Here is a 22,646-nt window from a genome sequence, read left to right as displayed (position 1 = left end):
ACACCGCGTGCCCAGCTCACGGGAGGAGCAGCTCCGTGGAGTTTAAGCGGCAATGAGAGCAGTGGCCCAGACACACGTATTTTTACTGATTTCAGGGAGGGAGAGGGAAAGAGATAGGAACATCAATGATGAGAGAGAATCAGTGACTGGCTGCCTCCCGCAGGCCGCACACTAGGGAGCCAGCCTGCAACCCCAGCATGTGCCTTGACCAGAATCGAACCCTGACCTCCTGGTTCATAGGTTGATGCTCAATCCCTGATCCACGCTGGCCGGGCTCGCACTTTACTTTTTACTTGAAAATAACTCTAACCTCACAAAGCTGTGGGGACACGACCCACATCCCAGCCCCTGACCCTGACCCTCCCACACCCAGGAAGCACATGGCCTTGCGTCCAGCTCCGTGTCTGGTCCCATCGCCTCCCGCCCTCCTGGCCTCCCTTCGGTCCCTTAGCTTCGTCTGCTTCCACGGTGATGTCGGGGCACTGCGGAGGCAAACCTCCCTCGGCACGTCTGACCGAGGCTGTGGCTCTCAGCCAGCACGCCGCCCAGCACTCGGTGAGGCGACCGGTTCCAAGTGCTGCCCGCGTCCCACAGGCCGGCACAGAAGGTGGCACGCCGGGGACCGCAGGGACCACAGAGGAACCCCAGAGTCCATCGCCAGCCCCCAGCTACCTCCCGCGTGAGGAGGGGCTGGGGCAGGAACCACTCACATTCATAGGAGCCCAGCACCCGCTCACTAGTCCTGCAGGACCAGCATGACCCCATCCTGCAAGTGACAAAACCGAGGACAAGGGGCTGAGTCGCCCAAGGCCACATCGCCAGCCCGTGGCACGGATGGGAACCTTCCGGAAGGATCTACCAGCCCATCTGGCAACTGTCTTATGATTAGAAAACCCCAAACACAGCAGACAAGCCGACACGGCAGACGGATGTGGGGAGGAGCCACGCGGCGCATCCAGAACGCTCCCACGGCCGTCTCCGTTCCCCAGCGAGGCTCGCGGCTCGGGGTCCAGGGCTGGTGGGGGTGCAGATGAGAAATGGGGCAGTCCACCCAGGGCAGGGAGGGCCTGGAGGTGTGCGGAGGGTACGGGAGCTGAACTGCAAGTGAGTCAGCCCCAGGAAGGCAGAGGAGGGCGGGGGGAGGGAGGTCAGGCCACCAAGGACCTCGTGGGGTGGGGGTGGGACTTGGGACTCGGGGCTTGACCCTGATTGAGGGTGGAGGGAACCTCCCAGAACCAATGGGCTCTTCAGAGGAGCCTCAGGGAGCAGGGGAGCAGGGGAGCAGGGCTCTAACTGCCGAAGGGCCGGAACCTCAGAGCAGCCTGTAACCAGGGCCTTGAGACCCTCTAGGGCTCAGACAGGCCATCTCAGGCTCCCACCCAGCTCTGGACAGACTTCATGCCAGCTCCCTGCGGTGAGGGCAGGGCTGGATGTGGCGCTATCTCCCTTACAATGGCCTGGGCTGGCTTTGGTGACCTGTGGGGTGCCTCTGGGTTAGGGTGAAGGTAGCCTCTGTCCAGGGAGGAGGCTGGCCAGTGTCTGGCCCAGCAGCCGCTTCTCACACACTGCGTGAATTGGAACAGAGGTCCTGCTGGCCGGGCACTCTGGTACTCAGGACCCGGAAGGAAAATCTCTGTGGCGAGGGGCGGCCCTCTGGTGTTTATCAAATGAAGGGCAGGACTTGCGGGAGTGATTGGCATTCACCTGAAGCTGGGACACACGAGGACACCCCCGTGCTCACAAGACAAGCTCCTCCTGGGGTTCCCTCAGCCTGGAGGGTGTTTCAGGGGGACCCATGCTCGTGCCTGCACCCTGGGAACCCCAAGGGTCTCCTTAGTGGGCCCCTGCATGGTCAACTCCATCTCAGCGCGGCCATCCAGGGTCCTACACGGACACCCCCTTCCACCTGACAACCACAGCCACAGCAGGCCCGGGCACTGCACCTGCAGAAAGGGAGGTGGAGGCAGGCCTGTGCCGGGCATGGAGCGGACACCCAGACTCCATCCAAGGCATCCCTGGGGCAGCAGGGGCCTCCCCCAGACCTCCAAGACCCCCCTCAAAGACTCATCCATCCTCACTTCCTGCTCAAGGTAGACTCCACCCCCACCCCTGACCTTGGGGCCAGCCCTTCGGTGGGAGCCCAAGCCTCCACCCCCCAACCCCACCAGCTGTGTCCTGTGGCCAACGAGGTGGCTCAGAAATTCATTTACCTTCCAGCGCCTCCTAGTGGCCACTCCACAGGAGAGCCCGCTCCCAGACTGCTGTCCCCAGGCAACACCAGCAGGGCCCCCAGGACAGGTGCTGCAGCTCCCCCTGCAGCACCTGGGCCTCCCCAGGTGGCACACCCAGGGTCCCAGGGCTGTGAACCCAGAGAAGCTGTGGGGTCACGGGTTTGTAAGCCCCTCTGGGGTCCAATAGAACCCCAGCCCCTTTCTCAGTCTGCGATCACACAGGGCCGCCCACCCTGGGCTCAAAGCGGGGTGGCCCAGATGGGAAGTGGGGCAGCCCAGGCCCTGGCTGGGGGTCCCCATGGCCCTTCCCCACACCCTACAAATTGGCCGACACTCCCAGGGGCTGCAAGGTCCACGCTCGTCCTGGCCCCCCTTGGGATGCGCCCCAGCACCAGGTATGTGGACCGGGCAGAGGCACTCACAGGGCCCACAGGTCCCAGGGCTCAGGGCAGGACACACGCCTGCATCCCCGTCCAGGGCAGGGGCTGAGGGAGAGGCCAGCAGAGCCGGTCCTGAGCGCACCACACATTCCCTCCCGCTGCTCATTGGGCGTAGGGAGCACAATCAGGCAGGACACTCCTGTTAAGTCACAAACGCTGACGCTGCTATAAGAATGGCACGGCACTTTTTATTGTCTTCAATCAGAAAAATAAACCCTTCGTCTCTGGGAGGCCCTGAGTGAGGACTAGGGGACCCCACACCCGGCTGGTCAGGCCCCCACAGGCAGTGTCCTGGTGAGCAAGTGGGGAGGGCGAGGCCTGGAGACCAGGACCCCGAGGATGGGTCAGCATGGACATGCCTGTCACGGCAGGCAACAGGGGCATGAGGCTGAGCGGAGCCTGGCCAGGGCACCCCAGGGGGCAATGCTACTCCCCGGACAGCTGCAGCCCTTCTCAGGGCCCCTGCTGTCCAGGGAGTCCCAGCACTGGAGTGGCCTGCCCTGGGCCAGGGACAGCGGAGGCAGAGCTCTGTAGTGTGGGGTCTGCCCAGCAGGGGGCGTCCGGGGCAGCAACTGGAAGGCTGCAGAGGGTGTTGAGGGCACTGAGGACCCAGGGCCCTGGAGACTCTCTTGGTGCAGAGCTGGGGTGGGGGCTGACCCACTTCAGTGACTGGCGACTGGGGCGGTGACTGGCGACAAGCAGAGTCCCGGGGGACCTTCCTTGCCACCAGCAGCTTCTACTCGACCACAGATGGCCCTGAGCACTCTTGCGCCTCCATAGTCACAGGACCTGGAGGTGGAGGCAAGGCTGGCGGGACAAGGCTGCACCCACATCTGCGGGGAGGGGGGGCACGAGGAATGCACACTGACCAGAGGGGAGGGGCTCTGGGGGTGAGGCTCTCTCACACACACACACACACACACACACACTGGCACACCTGGGGGGCGTGCACAGACTCAATGTACAAGGACATGTGGCATTAGAGGCACAGAGAAACAGAGGGGCCCCCGGCAGCCCCTCCCAGGGGCGTGTGAATGTGTGACTCACACAGCACAGCAGGCACAGGGGAGTGGAGCAGGCATGGGGGGGGTCGGCGGCGGGGGCGGAGACACGGGGGTCCTCTCTTCTCTTCCTGGCGAAGGTGGCCTTGGGCGGGTAGCAGGCCTTGGGCCACGGTGGCCCTGCCTGGGGCTCTGCCTCTGCTGAGCCAAACACAGCACACGGGCCGGCCACAGCAGAGACCAGTCCAGCAACACATCTCGGGCAGCAGAGGAGCCGGGCCCAGGGAGCCACAGATGGTGGTCGGGAAACGGGCATCAGGCACCTGGGCTCACATATGGGGCCTGGCGGGCTGAGCGGGTGGAGGATCGAGTCCGTCGTGACCGCAGGGGCCAGCAGGGACGGCCCAGGGCCAGGTCCAGCAGGGACCGCCGCCGAAGCTGCAGGGGCCCCAGGAGTGGCCGGCGGGGCGGGGGCGGATCCCCCAGAAGCGAGGGGCGCTTGGGGATGGGGAGCAGCGGCCGGGGCTTGTAGGGTGGGCCCGGGCCCAGAAGCGACTGTGGGGGCTGGCAGGGCTGTTTGGAGCGCAGGAGGGGCTGCTTGCGTCGGCAGTTCTGCTCTGGGCCCAGGAGTGGCTGCTTCTGTTGGCTCGGCTGGCTGGGGCCCAGCAGTGAAGATTTGGGGGGCCCATGCTTCTCTGGGGCCTCAACTAATTGCTGGGGCTGACGGGGGTGATCGGGTTGACCCAGGAGGGACCTTCGGGGCTGGCATGGGGTGAGCAGCGCCTGCCAGGGGCAGCAGCACTGGCCTGAGGAAGAGCAGCTGGACCGGCGGCGGGGACGCAGCAGGAGGGGTGACTGGGGGGGCTGGCAGTGCGGGCAGTGGGCCAGCAGGGACTGAAGGGGCCCGCACCACTGTTCTGAGGATGCCCTGCTGGGCTGGCTGTGCAGACACGGGGCCAAGCACGACCACGTGGGCCAGCAGCAGCGGTGCCAGAGGGCCAGCAGGGAGCAACAGAGGTGGCAGGGGGCCGGGGGGGAGCGCAGGGGCCGGCAAAGGTGGCAGGGGGCTGGGGGGGAGCGCAGGGGCCGGCAGCGCTGCCTGGGACTTAGGGGTGACCACCGTGGCCTGGAGGGCGGAGCCAGGAGTGGCCGCCGAGGCCGGCTGCGCTGATCTGGGGCTGGGAGGAGCCGCTGGGGCCGACAGGACTGACCTGGGCCCAGAAGTGATCGCCGGGGTCGGCAGGGCTGACCTGGGCCCAGAAGTGACCGCTGGGGCAAGCTGCGCTGACCCGGGGGTGGCTGTTGGGGCTGGCAGGGCTGCCCGGGGTCCGGGAGAGCCCGGCTGGGCTGGCAGCGCTGACACGGGGCTGGGGGAGACCCCTGGGGCTGGCTGGGCGGCTGCTGCTGCGGGCGCTGGGCCGGGCTGGTCTGGTCCCAGGGGTTGGCTGGGAGCGGCCCCCCTTCTGGGGAGCACACCTGCATGGAAGAAAGAGCACGTGTCCACCTGGGCCAGTGTGCCTGCAGACCCCCCGTCCAGCCCGGCCCAGACATGCGGCCCCGCACCAGCAGCCCAGCCCCAGGTGAGTGAGAGCGTGACACACGGAGCAGACCCTCCCTGGAAGAAGGAGTGAACAGCGAGCCAGGGGGCAGCCTGCTGAGCACCTGCACAGCCTGCACTCTGCTCGCTCGCTGGGGGAAAGCCCCCACCAAGGACCACTGGCCACGAGTGGCCCAGACACTGCGCTTCACGCAGGTTAGCAATGGAGAGCACCCCACAATGACCCCGGCCCCACGCGGAACAGACACAGTGGACACCCCGTGGTTGGCGGAGCCTGACGGACGCGATGGGGAAACGGGGCCAGCCTATCAGGTGCACCCTCAGGCCCCCCACACCTGCTTCAGCCCAGGATCTAGCCTCACAGAGGGCACTGCCCGGCCCCAGTCCACCTGTGCCCCACAACCCATGCCCGACAATGACAGAATGCATGCCCGGCAGGCCCAGATGCCGACAGGCGGTGTCCAGGTGCTGGTGTGGCCCATGGGTGCCCACAGTTCTGAGTGGGGTGGGCCATGCTCACCTGCTTGGCGGGCTGCAGTGGGACTTTCTTCCCCCGGTCGCAGGTGGGCTCCAGGTCCTGCTCGGGGCTGCCCACCTCCGGGGGCCGGCCGTTCTCACTGGGCTCTGCCGGCGGGCCGTTTTCTGACTCCCGGGGCTTTTTGACAAGGCGACGCTCCCATTTCTCCTTCCGCTCCTGTGGCTTCAGGGCCATGTCCTTCTGTGGGGGAGGCGGGACGAGCAGGTTAACTGGCAGTGACACTGGACACTGTACCCGAGGACCCCCAGCCAGCTCCAGGACCACCTGTTGCCACCATCACCGAAGGGGACAGAGGCGGCAATGAGACCCTGAAGGGATGCCCAGGTGGGGCCCCAGAGCCCAGGCACCATCCACCCAGAGATTTACCTCTGCAGCCCACCTGGGTCATGCACACCTGTGGGCACACCTGACCGATGGGCAGATGCCACCATACAGACCCTGCCCGGATGCAGAGCGACCCTACACGGTGGGCCGGCACAGCGGTGCGCCACCCCCAGTGGCTGAGGCGACGGCCCCGCCCTGAAGGCCCTGCACCCGGAACACTCCTGGACGCCAGGTGGCTCCGCTGCCTGAAACCACCGATTCTCTGTAGCCACCTTATGGCTTGGTCCCCTTAAGCATCATTACCGTGCAGCACCAACATTCCCAACTGCACCCACAAACCAACTGTGAAGCTAAGCCATGAACAGTGGCAAACACCACCTCCATGTCCCCTCCCTGGGGCCCAGGCCCCGGCCCTACAGGCAGAGGCGTGGCCTCACCCCTCTGGCCACGTGGGCACCCCACCACGCCTGGAATCAGACCGCCTCTTCACGCCCTGCCCTTGTGGGAGGAGGCCCTGTGGGGTGAACATGTTACCCCTGGACACAGCCAGGCCTGGAGCCCCCTCCTTTTAGGGGCCAGGAGGCTGTGGGTCACAGAGACCGCCTGTCCCCCAGAACTCCTGGACTGGAGACCTAGAGGCCCTCACCCACTCGGTTCAGGAGCTCCGGCCAATCCCACCTGCCCCACCTGCAGGCTGGACGCCCTTCGCACATCTGCCCAGGGCCTTGCACATCTGCCCAGGGCCTCCCCCCTGGATCCCTATGGCTCACACTTCCCACCGAAGCCCCCACGCCCTGCCCCACCTTCAAGACCTGCCCCCTGGGGCACAGAAGACCCCGCAGGGTTCCCTCCACGTGGTCCTCTCCCGTTTGCCTGGGACTGAGCGGGTTCCCAGGACGTGGGACTTGGGGTGCTAAAATCGGGGGACCTCAGAGACTGCCAAGGCCTCTCAGCCGCCACAAGGGCACCCTCCTCTTTTACTCACAACCTTTGTCAGGGTCCCTCCCACCACACCCACTGGGAGGCAGGAGGGGGCTTCTCTCTGCCTGGCCCAACTCCCCGACCCCCTGCATCCAGGACGAGCACCTCCAACACCCCACATGGCGCTGACCGCTGGCCCTGCCATGGGGACCCTGTGCAGTGGCCTCCAGCTGTGCTGCATGCGGGACAGTTCACCTCACACCTCCTTGAGGCGCATCTACTGACCCCAGGCAAGGCCCCTGCCTGGGAGGCACCTCCTTCACCCACTGGTGCACGGCTGTCCCCGTGTTACACCGCCCCCGAGAAGGCCTCCCTGCCCTGGAAGCTTCTGGATCCTCCTCACTACACCCGGGCCAGTCTCCTGCTGCCCATCCAGGAGATGGTCACCGTGACCCTGCGCTGACCACCTGGGCCACCCCCGACCCACACTCGACGGGCATGAAATGTTCCCAACCCTGTCAGCTTCTGCTCTCCCAGCCTCTTGCCCGGACACCCAGCCCCTCCCCTCCGCCTTCACTGTGCACCAGGCAGCGTGCCCCTGCTCCCCTCCGCCCGGGACCTGCTCAGCTGCGCGGCTGTCACCCAGAGGGAAGGAGGGACTACAGCCTGCCCTGCCCACAGGGGTGGGGAGGCAGGGGGGCTCTTGGGGTGCTGTCCCAGGATGGGGGACAAAGAGAAAGAACATGGGACCAGCTCAGAGAAGGGCGGCCTCGTCCCGGTGAGGAAACCAGTCCCAGAGCAGGCACGGGCTCCTGGTTGCGTGGGGAGCAGTAGAAGCAGCTGTGAACCGGGGTCGCAGGCCTCACAGCCCCACTGGCCTCAGTGCCCCACCCCCCCACACCTGACAGCCTCGTCAGGCACCTGCCTGCCTAGCCACCTGTCCGCTCCCCTGCTGGGGGCAGGTCCCACAGAGGCACTGGGCCTGGTGCGGTCGGCGCTCAGTAAATGCTCAGCGAGTAGGGAGGGGACAGAGCGCGCCCTGCTGGCCAGCAGCCCTTCCCAAGGCCAGGCCACCCCAGCACAAGGGCGCATGGCCTGCCCCAGGGCCACCACAGCCAGGCCCCCAGGGGACACACATCCGGGCAAGGGCTGCCAAGGGCGGTGAGGGAGGCGGCTCCCATCCCAGGTGGGCTTCCCGGCGGCCGCCCTGCTGACCCTGCTTCCAGCAGCTGGTCCCACGGTTTCCCTCTCACCACCTGCCTCCCCACTGCGACCAGCGTCTCTAATGAAACCACAGGTGGGCTGGGCCCGGGACCCGACTCTGTCCCGTGTGGAGGGGCTGACGGTGCCCCTGCACCCCACCGCCCCTGACACAGGACCCGCAAACACAATGCAACCGCAGACCAGCTGTGCCGAAACCCCAGCTACAGGACAGCCCCCCGGCCGGCAGGCCTGACGCCCCCACATGGAGGGGAGAGGCCCACCAGAGGGAGAAGACAGGACACGAGAAGGTGGGCAGGGACAGCACTGCAGTCCGGGCAGATGTGGCCACCAGGGAACTGCCAGAACCTATGGGAACCCCACAATCTGCCCAGGTACGAATGAGGTGGGGCGGCAACCAACAGGAGCCAGTGGAACACAGGTGGGCCAGGTCAGCAAACCGCACAGACCCTGGGCGGGCGGACCCGGCACCACCTCTCAGCAGAGCGACTGCCTTCACTCGTCAAAACCCTGCCATGGGGAACCCCACGCACTCAGCACAGGGGAGGAAGGGGGGACTGACAGCTCTGCAGCCCCTGCCCTCAGGCGCTGGGGAGCAGGTGACAGGCAGACAGGGAACCCAGGCGGGCGACACCCCGCCACGGTGGAGCAGAGGAGTGGCTGGGGGGACAGGAGATGGTCCCTGCCCACGTGCCTGGGGTGGGGACGAGCAGCAAGCAGACAGGCCACAGCCGCGAAGGGCCACCTCGGAGCATCCGCTCTGCGGGCCCACCACCCACGAGGAATGTGTGGTGACTGGGGGGGCGGAGGGGGACACACAGCAGACCCTGCCATAGCCTGTGGGGCCACGGCCCTGCAAACCAGTGTGAACGCCCATGGTGCTGAGGGGCGGCCCTTCCCCGAGCCCAGGCAGCAGCCCAGGCAGCCAGGCACCTGCTGTGGCATCTGCAGGCTGCGTCAGGACCCTCCACCTGCCCAGCTCAGACTCCTCCCCAAGACCACCAGGAAGATGCAGCCCATGCTGGGGGGGGGGTGGGGAGGGGGGGGAAGGTCATGGTTCTGTGGGCCAGGCTGCAGCGGGTGGGCCCTGGATGGGGACCTCACCCTGGGCCTCACCTCGGCTCCCTCCTCTACAAAGTGAAAGCGAGGACAGCGCCCTCTCGGCCGGCTGGCATCCTCACTGCTCCTGGCCTCATCTCCCCCACAATAGGCGCTGACCCACAAAACAGGAGATGGTGACGTGCAGGAACCCCAGCCCACAGTGAGCGGGGCACCAACGTGGGCCACGGGCCATGAGATGGCTTTGGAAGATGCAGCCCGACAGCCGTGGGCTCTCAGCGGGTTGGAGAGCTCTCCGGGGGGTGGAGAAGCAGCCCAAGGCCATCCTACGGGGTCCCATCCTACGGGGTCCCATCCTACGGGGTCCCAGGCTTGGTGCCACCTCGTCCCATGGTTACAAAGAGCTCGCCCTCTCTGGGCCTCAGTTTCCCCATCTGAAGAGCAGGTGCACAGGCTTTTCCACCACCAGCGCTCCTCGCTGAGCCTGGCCATCGCGAGGTCTCAGCCCGGTGCCCCTGTGGGAGGAGTGAGCTGGGCACATGGCCCCCACAGCGTGGGCTTCCAACACACTGGCTGGTGGGGCCCAATCCCAGCTCCCCACTCTCCCACACCTGGGCCCCCTCCTCAGCCAACAATACTGCCACACGATGGACTCCCCGCTGGGCTGCAGTACTGACGTGCTGGGATCCTCTCAGCCCCCACCCCGAGGCAGGCACAGGGGTTTCCCTTAGGGGCAGACACAGGTGCACGCAGTCGTAGGGACTGCCTTCAGCACGGGGTAGGGTGTGTGTCTGGGACACAGAGGAGTAGTGGTCTGCCTGGGGCAGAGGGAAGAGGAACAGGGAGTGTTTGGGCTGCAGGGTCTGGGGCCTGCATCTTCAGGACACGGGTGAGGACTCCAGGGAAACGGACCCTCTTCTCTACACGGGTCCCACCTCCTGAGTGGGCAGAGCTTAGAGCCCGGACAGGCTGGGGCCTTGACTCATGGCCTCAGGCCTCAGTATACCTATCGCTGCAGGGGGACAAGCAGGCACAGGCAGTACCTGGGAGAGCACACGTTCACTGCATGCTGGCTAAGAGTGTCTGGGGAGAACCACTGCACTTTAGCAAAAAATGAGGCCCCACCAGCGTGACAACCTACCAACCAGAGTGCCAATCTAGACGCCAGGACTCCTGCAGAAGCCCCGGACTGTCCAAGGCAGGTGGCCCCTCCCTGGCTCAGAAGGGCAGAGAGAGGCGTGAGGAGGGGCCAGGAGTGACATGAAGCAGGCTCTTCGCACTGGGACCTGCCTGGGAGCCCACAGACACCCCCAAACGCTGCACTGTCAGTGCACCAGGGCACGCCCAGGGACCTGAGGATCAGATCAGCCTTCCCGAACCCCGGGTTCTCCTCGTGCTTGTCCACTCGATGACTCCACAAATGTGCACAGGGCCCTGGGACCCCACAGGGGACGCACAAGAGAGAGTGGTGCCTGTTCACCCCTCGCTCCCCTGTGCCCTCCCTCCTCCCCCTCCCCCTCCCTCCTCCTCCGGCGCCCAGGCGTGCTTCTGCGAGCTTTTGCCAGCCAAGTTGGGGGGGGGGGGTAGCCACCCAGCAGAGCGTGAGCGCGGACCCACAGGAAGGAGAGCATGTGAAGTAACGGGGGTCCAGTGGAGGGAGGAAGGAGGGCCCCTCGAGGGACACCTGCTCAGAGGCCTGAAGGTGCCAAACTTTGACACGGGCAGAGGGACCAGGAGACACACAGACCAGGGCAGAAGCCGAAAGGCGCTGACAGGCCGGTGGGAACCCGTGTCCGGCGGGAGAGGCCTGCTGGAAAGGGGGTGGTCTGACCCCTCTCAGAGGCTGCAGGGGAGGGCCTGGCTTGGATGAAGGCAGAAAGCTCTTCCCAGGACACAGCCGGGCACTGCCACCACACCACACGGGCAGGACCGGAGGGCCCCACCGCGGTGCATCCCCTGCCCAGACAGAAAGCGGCAGGCCGGTCCCTGAGCCACCTTGCCTGGCTGCTAGCACCAGACCGGAGCCTGCCCCAGACCGGCAGACCCCAGGGAGAGGGGCACCTCCCCTGCTGGGCTCAGAGGCCCACCAGCCCCCAGGCTCCAGGAAAAGGATGGGAGCTGTTCACTGAGTGATCCCTGGGGCCCCAAGCCGGGCAGATGCTGGTCCCTCAAATAGGTGCTGCGGGTGGGGCGCTGGTGGAGGCTCCCCAGGCTGGGCCAGCCTGCTACAGGCCGTTCCCAGGAGAGGAGACGCAGCTCCCCGCGCCCTGACAGTACTCATGTCCCTCTCCACTCACCTGGGCGCCGAGCAGGGCAGTATTTGCTCAGCAAATATTGTCCGTGACAAGGCAGCCAGACAAGCACTATTTGTTGTCATCCTGTGAACAGTGTAGCCTGGAGAGAGGTCTGAGCGATGACCCCCCCACCCCCCGCCTCCGTCCAAACAGAAGCCTCGAGGGGGAGGGAGGCACAGGAAGAACCTCCAAGTATCCATTTTATCTCCGCCCGACCGAGTCCAGCGCGGTGCCTCCCAGCACAGCCCCAGGAAGCGATACTTTGATCGAAACAATTGCCAAAAGGGCCGATGGTGCAGCCCGACGGCCCCCGTTTGGATGGGGGCATTTTTCTCCCCCGCAGCTCGACACACCCACACCCCCGCGCCCCCCGCCGGCGGCCGGGTCCTCCGACGTGGGTGTGCCGACGCCCCCGGGCTGGGGGTTCCCGCCCCGGCTCCGTGCGCCGCACTTACCTCCAGGGCCTCGAGCGAGCTGAAGCTGGCGATGGCGAAGCCGTCGATGACTTCCTCCTCCTGCGAGCTGGACTCGCGGCGGCGGCGGCGCGGGGGACGTGCGGCGGCGGCGCGGGGCGGGGGCGCGCGGGGCAGGCCCGCGTTCTCCTTGCCGGGCCCGGGCTCGGGCTCCTCGCCCGACGAGGCGCTCTGGTCGCGGGCGTCGCGGGCCGCCTCCCGGCGCCGGCCACGGTCCCGCTGCGCACGCGAGCGCCGGCTCGGGCGGACCTTGGCCTCCATGGCGCGCGGTGACCTTGCGGCCGCGCCGTCGGGCTCCCGCTGCCGCTGCGCTACGCGTGGCCGCCGGGCTCGGTGCGGGCCGCGCGGGCTGGGGCCCTGGGCGGCGGCGGACGGCGGGCCGGGCCGGGCATGCCGCGCGGGAGCCCTCAGCCCTGGGCCCGGAGCGGCCTGGGCGCCTCGGCGCGGGCGGCCGCGCGCATCGGCGGGGCGGGCGGCGCTCAGCGGCTGCGGGCCGCCTCCGCGGGGGCGCGCCCCATGCGCGGCGGGCGGCGGGCGGCGGGCGGCGGGCTGGGTGGGCGTCGGGGCGCGGGCCGGGATGAGGCGCCCGGGATCGTAAGGCGGCGACGGCAGCGGCGAGGACTCGAGCTGATAACAACTGACGTACTTCCGCCCGGCAGCCAGTGCCAGAGGAAGTGGGCGCTCCAGTGGCCCGGCGCGAGCCCCGCCCCCGCCCCGCCCAGGCCACGCCCCTCCTCGACCCGGCCCGCCCAGGAACGCCCCTTCAAGCCCCGCCTCTCCCGGAACACGCCCCTTCTAGGCCCCGCCCAGGCTCGCTCCGCTCTTCCGGCCACACCCCGTCCAGGCCCCGCCCCTCCCGCGCGCCGCTGGCTGCGCCTCTTAGCCCCGCCTCCGGCGGACCAGGCCCAACCCCTTCAGGCCCCGCCCCGCATGTAAGCCACGCCCCTCGGTGGGAGTTTGGACGCCACGCCCCTCTCCGTTCTCCACGGCCCTCCCTGCTGCACAGGGCAGGTTTCGGGGGGCGGGAACGCCAGCCTCTCTCCGGGGTGCGGGCTAGAGGGGTCTCTAGGCCTCCGCAGTCGCGGCCTCAATTCCGGAAGACACTTGCAATGAGAGCACGTGAGCAGAAAGCGGGGACCGCTCCAGCCACCCAGACACGTGGTGGAGGGTCAAGCTCACCGTCACCCTGGAGCTGGGGCGTGGGGTGTGAAGGATGGGATACCCTCGTCCCCACTCCTGATGGGGGGCTAGGAGTGGGGCCCACACTGCCACTCCTCCTCGGGGGACACGAATGGGGGCGGCATGGATGGGACGTTCCCGTCCCCACTGCTGACACTGGGGGTGGGGACTTGCCGGGCGAGTTCTCAGGAAGCCTAGAAGCCCCGCCCACCTGCCGGGGGAGGTGAAGGCCGGAGGAGGGGTTCTTGGCTCCAGCCCCACCCCCCATCCCTGCCCAGCCTGTCTCCCCTTCCCCTACCCTTCCCCTCAGGGTCTCCCTGCCCCTCCACTGCTCTGCGTGCTATACCTGGCTCCCCACCTTAGGTAGCCCCCAGGTTCAGGTCTGAGGTGGGGAGTTCCCACCCCCTCCCCTCTCCTGGGGCAGCACATCCCCCTCCCCTCTCCCGGGATCTGGTCCCCAGGTGTTGGAGGTCAGGCAGCTCTCCCCAGGCCAGCGCCCCGCCTCTCCCCCGCTCCCCCCCCCCCCCCCCCCCCCCGCCCCGGAATGCTCCCTGTGAGGACCCCCTGGCCCTTCCAGATGGGAGGCCCTTAGGATGCGACCTGGGCTGCCAGGTTCGCACGGAAATAGTCCTCTAGCTGCCTCTTACCCAACCCAAGAGGACCCATCCTTCCTGGGAGAAGGGATCCCGCACCATGACACTGCCCACCCCAGCCGGCCTTGGAAGCATTGGCCCATCACCCTATGGCCTGCCCCACAGCCAGGCCCTCACCTGGCTACTGTCTGCAGCTGAGGCCTCCCCGGTCCCACTCCACAGCCAGGACCTTACCTGCTCACTGCCTGCAGCCCAGGCCTCCCCCGGTCCCACCCCACAGCCAGGACCTTACCTGCTCACTGCCTGCAGCCCAGGCCTCCCGCGGTCCCTGCACACAGAGCTCTGAGAGGCTCTGTGGTCATCAATTGCTTCCAGGATGGCCTCTCTGCCAAGGCCTCCTCCGTCACTTGGCTCCTCTGTGGGACTCTGAGCAAAGTTAATGGACATGAAATTGTATTCAAAACTCAATTTGTTCTCGCAGACCCGACTCAGTCCTGAACCTCAGCTGAGCCGGCTGCTCCTTGGGACTCAGACATAGGCTCTGCTTGCAACCTGCTGACAGGGCAGCCCCCGGGGCCACGTTGGGGACCAGCTGTTTGCCCCACCATGACAGGCACTGGTGGTTCCCACCTTCCCGGTGCCCGGGGGGCGGGCACCTTGGTGTATTTTGAATACTCAGCCCACTTCCCTGGATGCTGGCTAGTGGGAGTGGGGGGCAGCTGCCCCTCCGTCCCCCAGCCAAGAAACGGGCAGGTATGGTGGCTCCGGCAGCAATAATGCTGCGTAACAAGCAGCCCCCAGGCCCCCTGCGATATCACCACATCTTTTGTCTTGGTCACGGGCTGCAGGTCAACTGAGGGGCTGTGCTTTGGACTGAGGGTCAGGCTCAGGTCTGTTCCCAGGGGGTCTCTGGGACCCGGGCTGCCGGAAATGAGCCTCCTGGGTATGCGCTTTACAAAACTCAAGCCAACCCCACAGGCACGTGGCACACCTCTGCTTTAGGCCTCGTGTTGTCTGCTCACATCCTGCCCGAAGCAAGTCCCTGGCCAAGACCGGGGTCCACGGGGCACAAATCTGAGGCCCCCCCACTCCAGTGGCAGGGGTGGGGGGGGGTGGTCCTGCTACAAAGAGGAAGCCAGGATTGGGGTCTGTATTCCCATTTGTCACCGCAGGTGGCCCAGGCTGCACCAATCTGATGTCCAGTTCCTGGAATTAGGCTCTGTCGTGTTTGTTTGTTTGTTTAGTAACATGTTTTTCTTTTTAATATATTTTTATTGATGTCAGGGAGGAAGGGAGAGGGAGAGAGAGATAGAAACATCAATGATGAGAGAGGATCATGGATCAGCTGCCTCCTGCACGCCCCCCACTGGGGATGGAGCCCAAAACCTGGGCATGTGCCCTTGACTGGAATCGAACCCAGGACCCTTCAGTCCACAGGCTGACGCTCTATCCACTGAGCCGAACCAGCTGGGGCTAAGATGTTTTTCTTTTAAATTTATTTGAGAGAGAGCGAGGAAGGGAGAGACAGAAAAAAAAAATCACATTGATTTTTTTGTTGTTGTTCTACTTATTGATGCATTCATTGGTTGATTCTTGTATGTGCCCTGACCAGGGATCAAACCCACAACCTTGGTGTATCAGGATGACGCTCTAACCCACTGAGCTACCCAGCCAGGCCAGAGCTGGACTCTGTCTTCAGCTCAGTATCCAAGAGGTTGAAGTTAGGGGTGTGCCTCTTCCCCTGACTCCTTCCCCCCAAGATCTGCTCTGGGGTTGGTTTCTGAACCCACTTCTACTCTAGGGGCTGCCAAGTGTCCTGACTCCCCCCCACCCCCCACCCGCTGTTCACACCCTCCCTCTTCCTCTGCCCTCACTCAGGCGTCACTTCTCCACGGGGCTGGGCTGGAATGTCCCTCAGAATTCCCTGGGGGTTAGAGTCGCCCACACTCGACACCCGCGCGCCCTGCGGGCAGGAGTGAGAGTGAGCAAGCCAGGCAGTCTGTACTCTAGAGGCCCCACAAGGTGCCTGGTTTTGCCACCGTCCCACATACGGGAGGGTGGGGAATGGGGGTGTTTGCAGGTGTGTGTCCAACAGGGCGAGAGAGCCCAGTGTGCAGACAGGACTCCACACGCACCAGCTGCTGTTCTTTTTTTTTTTTTGGTGGTTGTTCATCCGCACCCGAGGATATTTTCCCACTGGTTCTTAGAGAGAGTGGAAGAGAGAGGGAGAGACAGAGAGAAACATCGATGTGAGAGAGACACAGCAATCGGTTGCCTCCTGCAGGCGCCCGGACCAGGGCCTGGGCCAGAGAGGAATATGCCCATGAGCAGAATCGAACCCGGACCCTTCGGTCCACAGGCCGACGCTCTACCCACTGAGCCAAACCGGCCGGGGATTTTTAATCTTATTTTATTGATTTTTTAGAGAAAGGAAAGTAGAGAGAGAGAAACATCGATGTGCGAGAGAAACGTCGGTCGGTTGCCTCCCGCACACGCCCACCTGGGATATGAACCCACCGGGTATGTGCCCTGACCAGGACCCACGTACGTACGGGGGCCACGCTCCACCGACAGGGCCACGCCGGCCAGGGCACCGGCTGCTGCTCTTCTGCTTCTAACTCTCGGACTCACACAGGAGCCGTGCCCTGGTCCTCGGGGCTCACACGGGTCTGGAGCCTCGGGTTAATCCGGGTCAGAGATGACCGAGCGCTGGCGCTGGGCTCGCCGGGGGAGACATGACACCACCTGCTCGGGCAGCGTCTCCATTTCAAAGATTCCGAACCCGATCAGAGTGAACACAGCTGTGGCTCACCTGCTTGGCAGGGGGATGGACAGTCACCGCCGAGGTGTTCCAATACCTTCCCCTGTCCCGGCCCCCCCACTCCCACCTTCTCCCACCGGGGGTTTCACGCCTGGTCCCCTGCCCGTCTCTATCTGTCACACCTGGATTTCCTTATGTACCTGTTCCCGTGACTCTTTAAAAAAAAAAGTTCATATTTTTTAATTTGATTTCCGAGAGGAAAGGAGAGGAAGAGAGAGAGAGAAACATCCATGGTGAGAGAGAATCATGGATCAGCTGCCTCCCGCACGCCCCACACTGGGATTGAGCCCACAACCCGGGCCTGTGCCCTGACGGGGAATCGAACCGTGACCTCCTGGTTCCTAGGTCGATGCTCAGCCACTGAGTCACGCTAGCCAGGCTTTGCCGAGTATCTGTGCAGCCCGGGAGCTGGTTGGACCTGGTCACCTGCTGTCCCCGGACCCACCTGTCATGGGCGGGGGAAGGAGGTGGGCACCCCCTGGCTCACCAGACCTGGCTCACATTTTGGCCGGATTTGGTCAGGGTGAGGGCGGAGCCCCTGGGAGTGCACTGACTGGGGCAGGTTGAGGTGCTGTTCGATTAGGCCCGTGGTCGGCAAACTGCGGCTCGAGAGCCACATGCGGCTCTTTGGCCCCTTGAATGTGGGTCTTCCACAAAATACCACGTGCGGGCGCACACATACAGTGCGATTGAAACTTCATGGCCCGTGCGCAGAAGTTGGTATTTTGTGGAAGAGCCACACTCAAGGGGCCAAAGAGCCACATGTGGCTCGTGAGCCACAGTTTGCCGACCACTGGATTAGGGGGAGCAGGGTGGGCAGGCAGAAAGGGCCCCTCCCCTCCCCGAGGGGCTCCTGGGGCCCCTACAAGGATGGGGTGGGGGCCTCACACCGTCTCCCTCCCACCCCCAACCGGGGAAGGCGTCGGGCTTTTCCGCCGAGGCTGCAGGGGGCAGGTCCCTGTCGCGTGCGCCCTCTGAGCCCTGGGCAGGCAGCCCAGCCAGGGTCCCCGGGGAGCGGGCAGCAGGCTGCCAGGTGGCCCAGGCGCTTCTGCGGGCTTTTCCATGGCAACGGCAGGGCCAGCGGCCGGCTCAGCAGCCACTTCGGGAGCCTCTCGGAAGTGAGGCGCGTCCTGCATCCTGATGAGGAGGGAGCCGGCTTGGAGAGGGGACAGCTGCTCGTGCGGCCACACCACCGCCAGGAGGAGACCCCGAGGCCCGGGGAGCTCCGGGGCCTGAGGCTTCCTGCATGTTCACGCGGCCGCCTGGGCCCCAGCATCCTCCCTTGAGGAACAGGAGTAGTTGTGCCCGTGTCGGGGGTTTTGGGGGTTTAAACGAGATGGAACCCGTCTGGCACCCATGGACGGGGCACCGTCAACAAGAGGCATAGACGCCAGGGTCTCGAGAAACGCCAGGAGGCCACCTTCATGCCGGTAGGGAGGGACCAGGTCGGAGACTCTGGTCCAAAGAAGGCGAGGTGCCCGGCTGGCCGGCGTGGCTCTGTGGTTGAGCATCGACCCATGAACCTCCTGCACGCCCCCCACTGGGGATGGAGCCCGCAACCCGGGCAGCTGCCCTGACTGGGAATCGAACCCTGACCTCCTGGTTCACAGGTCGACGCTCAGCCACGGAGCCACGCTGGCCGGGCAGGAGGCCTCGTCTACTTCCTGGGACCACCTGCCATCTCCATGACCCTCCCCCTCCGGGGCCTTCGGACAGAGGGGGCTGGTGGTCAGGCTGGAGAAGGGCCTCCCACCAGCAGGACCCTCGGGAGTGAGGGGAGCAGGGGAGTGGGGAGTGTGTCTTCACACGCAGGCCCTCGCCCTGGCCCCCCCTCCTGAAGCAGAGCCTGGGCGGGCGCTGGGTGTGTGGCCGCGAGGGGGCCCCGGGCCAACGCCCAGACCAGGGCGGGGGTTTCAGTGGAGGCGATTTTGCCCCCAGGGCACCTGCCGACGTCTGGAGACGCATTGCTACGTGGGGTTCACGCCCGGGCAAGGGTGACGTGGTTCCCATGCTCCCACTCTGTCCGCCCGCCACCCCCCGCGTCCCTCTTCCTTGTAAGGACCCTGGGGGGGACGGGCCACCCCGATAATCCAGGATAATCCCATTTTAAGGTCAGCTGGTTAGTCACTTTAACTCCATCCGCAGCCTTAATCCCCCTGCCACGGACCTAATACATTCATGGGCCTGGGGATTAGCGTGGCCGGGAGCCTGGGAGGCCGCATTTGAACTCCATTAGATCAGCAAAGACTTTGCCAAATAAGGTCAGGTTCACAGTGGGGGGCGGTGTGGGGGGGACAGGGGTTAGGGCCCAGGCACCTCGTGCTGGAGGACGCGTTGTCAGCGCCCCGCTGTGCGGGTGGTGTGGTCACAGACGCCCCACGCCGCCCCTGCCGGGGGCCTGACAGGCCTGAGAAGGAGCCTCCCCAACACGGAGCTGGGAGCCCCTCAATCCTGGCGGGTGCGGCCTCGGGCCCTACAGTCAGCAGCCTTCCCAGGGGTCCCCTGGAGGTCAGCCCGAGCTCACTCACACGACACCCCTCCCCAGAGCTATCGGCCACGGCTGGACGCAGGCCGGCCCTGATGTGGGAGGTGGGGTGTAGATCCCCTCTCTCTTTTTTTTATTTCAGAGAAAGGAGAGGGAGCGAGAAACATCAATGATGAGAGAGAGTCATGGATTGGCGGCTTCCTGCAAGCCCCCCACTGGGGATCGAGCCCATAACCCGGGCCTGTGCCCTGACGGGGAATCGAACCCTGACCTCCTGGTTCATAGGTCGACGCTCAGCCCCTGAGCCACGCGGGCCGGGCAGTGGATCCCCTCTTGACAGGGGTTGTGAGCGCAGGACAGGAGGGTCCGGCCGTCTGCACCCATCATTCACCAGCTCACAGGTGTCCGTGGGCGCACAGCTGTCTGCCAACCACACCTGTGCCCTGTTCTTCCTGCCCAGGAGCGCGGAGCGAGCCCTCACAGGGGCGCCTGCCTCCTGCTGCCCGACCCCCACTTGGGGCTCCCACACGGCCACCTGGGGGGCCCCGTCACTCTGCTGACGGAGACCTGTTCCAGCTCCACCGGCCCATCGGCAGGTCCTCCCCTGCCCTGACCCTTCGAGAGCCATCGAGCAGCAGGTCAGATGTTCCCGTGACCCCTTCCCCTGCAGGCGAGGATCTGCTGAGGAATCAGCCAGGCGGGCTGGACGCTGGTCCTCCTCCTCCTCCTTCTCCTCCTCCTCCTCCTTCTCTTCCTCCTCCCCCTCCCTCCTTCCCTCTCCTCCTCCCCCTCCCCCTCCCTCCTCCTCCTTCCCCTCTTCCTCCTCCTCCTCCTCCTCCTCCTCCTCCTCCTCCTCCTCCTCCTTCCCTCTCCTCCTTCTCCTCCCCCTCCTCCTCCTCCCTCCTCCTCCTTCCCCTCTTCCTCCTCCCCCTTCTCCTCTTCCTCCTCCTCCTCCTCCTCCTCCTCCTGCTCATTCTCTTCCTCCTCCTCCTCCTCCTCCTTCTTCCCCTCCTCCTTCTCCTGCTCCTTCTCTTCCTCCTTCTCCTCTTCCTCCCACCCCCTTCTTTTCCTCCTCCCGCCGCCCCCCTCCTCCTCGGCAGAGGCTGGGGCAGGCTGGGCAGAGAACTGCAGGTCTCCTGGCTCCCATAACTCCTCCCATCTGATGAGTGACAGGCGAGGCGTCCGCCTGCTCAGCTCGGCCACACAGAGGGCAGGGCTTCCCGGCTCCTGGAAGGGCTTCTGGAATTCAGTTACGTCAGCCGCTGCGGGCGGGCGAGAGGGGAGGTCAGGGGCTGGCGGGCCAGGAGCTGGGCTGCGGGCTGCTGTCAGGACCCCACACGAGCCTGGGCTCCACCCGCAGGGGCAGCTCTTAGACATCGAATTCCTCAAGGGGAGCCGGTCACGGGCGTCCAGCTGTGACCGCTGGCCTGGGGTGGGGGCGGGGCGGCCCTGGGACAGGCAGCGGCTGGCAGGATGGGGCTGTGGCCAGGCCTCAGGGCGTCGCTCCCACAGGCACGTGCGGCTTCTGGAGGGTTTTCCGCCCCCCCCCCCCCTTTTGTCCTTTGCTCCTCCTGCAGCCTGAGCTTCAGGGAGAGAGAGACAGACGGACAGAAGCCCAGGGGGTCAGGGAAACAGGGGGGGGGGCTGGGAGTCTGCAGCTGCCCTCATTGGGCCGCCGCCCCCCACCCCACCCAGGTGCACGCCCTCTGCAGGGAGCCCAGTATCGGCCTCCGAGGCTGACCCAGGCCACTCCCGGCCACAAGGGAAGAAGAACGTTTAGGAATAACATTCAGAGCCGCCCAGGCCTGCAGACCCTCGTCCTGTGCGACAGGGGGCGACTGACCTTCCCCCGACTGACCTGGGAAGACCCCCCAGCAGGTGCATCCTCTCCCTGCACATGCCATGACACATGTGTGCACGTGGGAAGGGAGACACACACATCAAACGTAGAAACACTGCCAAGATAAATGTGAGCATGTGAGTACAGTGCCTGGGGGAGCACACGTGTAAACACATACCCACACCTGCACACACAACCACAAACGTGCACACACATACACACTCACATGTACCCACACAGCAAAACGCCCCTCACATGCATGTACACACTTACAGATACTCATATACCAAAATACCCCTAACATCCACATACACGCCCTTACATACATGCACACACGTCCACACGCAGATCTGCACATTTCCAGACTCGCACAAACCCATGGGCGCCCAGATTCATGTTCAGACTTGACTCCAACCCCATGTGCACAAACAGGGGAACGCACACGTGGGCCTCTGTGTCCAGGAGCAGAGCCCACACGCGTGAACCCACGGACACATGTACTCCCATATACACAAGCAGACACGCATGCTTCGCCCTGCACGTGTGTGTTCCCACGGGCCCAGGAGCTATGCCCACACGTGCCTGCACGTAGCAGGCTCCCGTCTGCAGGGACGGGCCCGAGCACGCAGACCTGCACGCACCAGGCCCGCCGGCTCTGTGGGTCTGTCTGCCCAGGCGGAACAAGTCTGCTGGGCCCTGGGGGTGGGGGCGGGGCAGGGCGGAGGCCGGCTTGTGGTTAATGCCTTTGGCACAACCTCCCGGGCCCGGAGGAAGTGCGGGCTCAGCGCCCACTGGGAGGAAAAGGCTCTCGCAGCTGCAGCCCCGCCCACGGCACTGGCTCCCGGGGCTGCTGGTTCTGGAGAGGCAGGTGGCGGCTGAAGGCCTGCGAATGCCAGGCCCTCCCAGGAAGCAGGGCCCGGGCACGGCCAGGCTGGGATGGGGGCTCTGGAGCGGCGCCCACCCCAGCAGCCACGCGTCCGGGTCGGGCCCTGGGCTCCCCTCTGGGCGTGGGGGAAGCGTGCAGCGGCCGGCCCCGGTGGGCCTCATGCCTGGTCAGGCCTCGCACCCGCCCTCCCGTCCGCCATGACCCTGTGACCACACTGCACACCAGGCGAGCAGCGCCCCCTGTCGCACAGGACGAGGGTCTGCAGGCCTGGGCGGCTCTGAATGTTATTCCTAAACGTTCTTCTTGCTGAGCCTTAACACGCAGCACAGGGGCCGGCAGAGGCTGCTGTAAACAGGGTGAGCCCGACAGGAACTGAAGAAATGTGGGGGCAACTGCTCAGAAGAAATCCCCGCATCGGGGGCCAGTGCGGGTACAAGCCTCCCGCCGGGGGGACAGGGCCGCGGGCGGCATCCCTGTCTGCTCCACCTGCTGCAAGTGAATGAAACGGCCTCACCCCGTCTCCTCCTGGAATAGAGCACCCCAAACAGCGGCCCCTTGAATTCTGTAACCCCACCCCCCAAGGAGGAACGCGCTTTCTAGACGGTTCCAGCAGAGTCCGCTGTGGACCTGCAGGAAGTGGGGTTCCATTAATACGTTACAGTTTTTTATTTTTATTTTTTATTGATTTCAGAGAGGAAAGGAGAGGAAGAGAGATAGAAACATCAATGATGAGAGATCGAGCCTGCAACCAGGGCACGTGCCCTTGACCGGAATCGAACCGT

General features: G+C 65.3%; 1 protein-coding gene across 18 annotated transcripts in view; it reads right to left on the bottom strand.

Moving 5' to 3' along the window:
- Positions 1-12,522, bottom strand: part of FBRSL1 (fibrosin like 1) — a 33,778-nt gene extending 21,256 nt beyond the window's left edge. For 14 of the 18 annotated variants that reach the window (XM_036303402.1, XM_036303406.1, XM_036303391.1 and 11 more), the window contains exons 1-2: positions 12,043-12,522; positions 5,751-5,948 (exon numbers count right to left, since the gene is read on the bottom strand). In XM_036303402.1, the coding sequence (XP_036159295.1) occupies positions 5,751-5,948; positions 12,043-12,321 (477 nt within the window). In that variant the 5' untranslated portion in view covers positions 12,322-12,522. Of the gene's footprint in view, positions 1-2,839; positions 5,149-5,750; positions 5,949-12,042 lie in introns of those variants that run through there. The other 4 variants (XM_036303405.1, XM_036303407.1, XR_004966749.1 and 1 more) reach the window with 3 other exon arrangements.
- Between the last annotated feature and the right edge of the window lie 10,124 nt (positions 12,523-22,646).

Source organism: Myotis myotis, unplaced genomic scaffold, assembly GCF_014108235.1.
Source record: "Myotis myotis isolate mMyoMyo1 unplaced genomic scaffold, mMyoMyo1.p scaffold_m19_p_37, whole genome shotgun sequence".
NCBI classification, from domain to species: domain Eukaryota; kingdom Metazoa; phylum Chordata; class Mammalia; order Chiroptera; family Vespertilionidae; genus Myotis; species Myotis myotis.
Note: the sequence above shows the minus strand (reverse complement) of the source record. Positions and strands in the feature narration are given on the sequence as shown.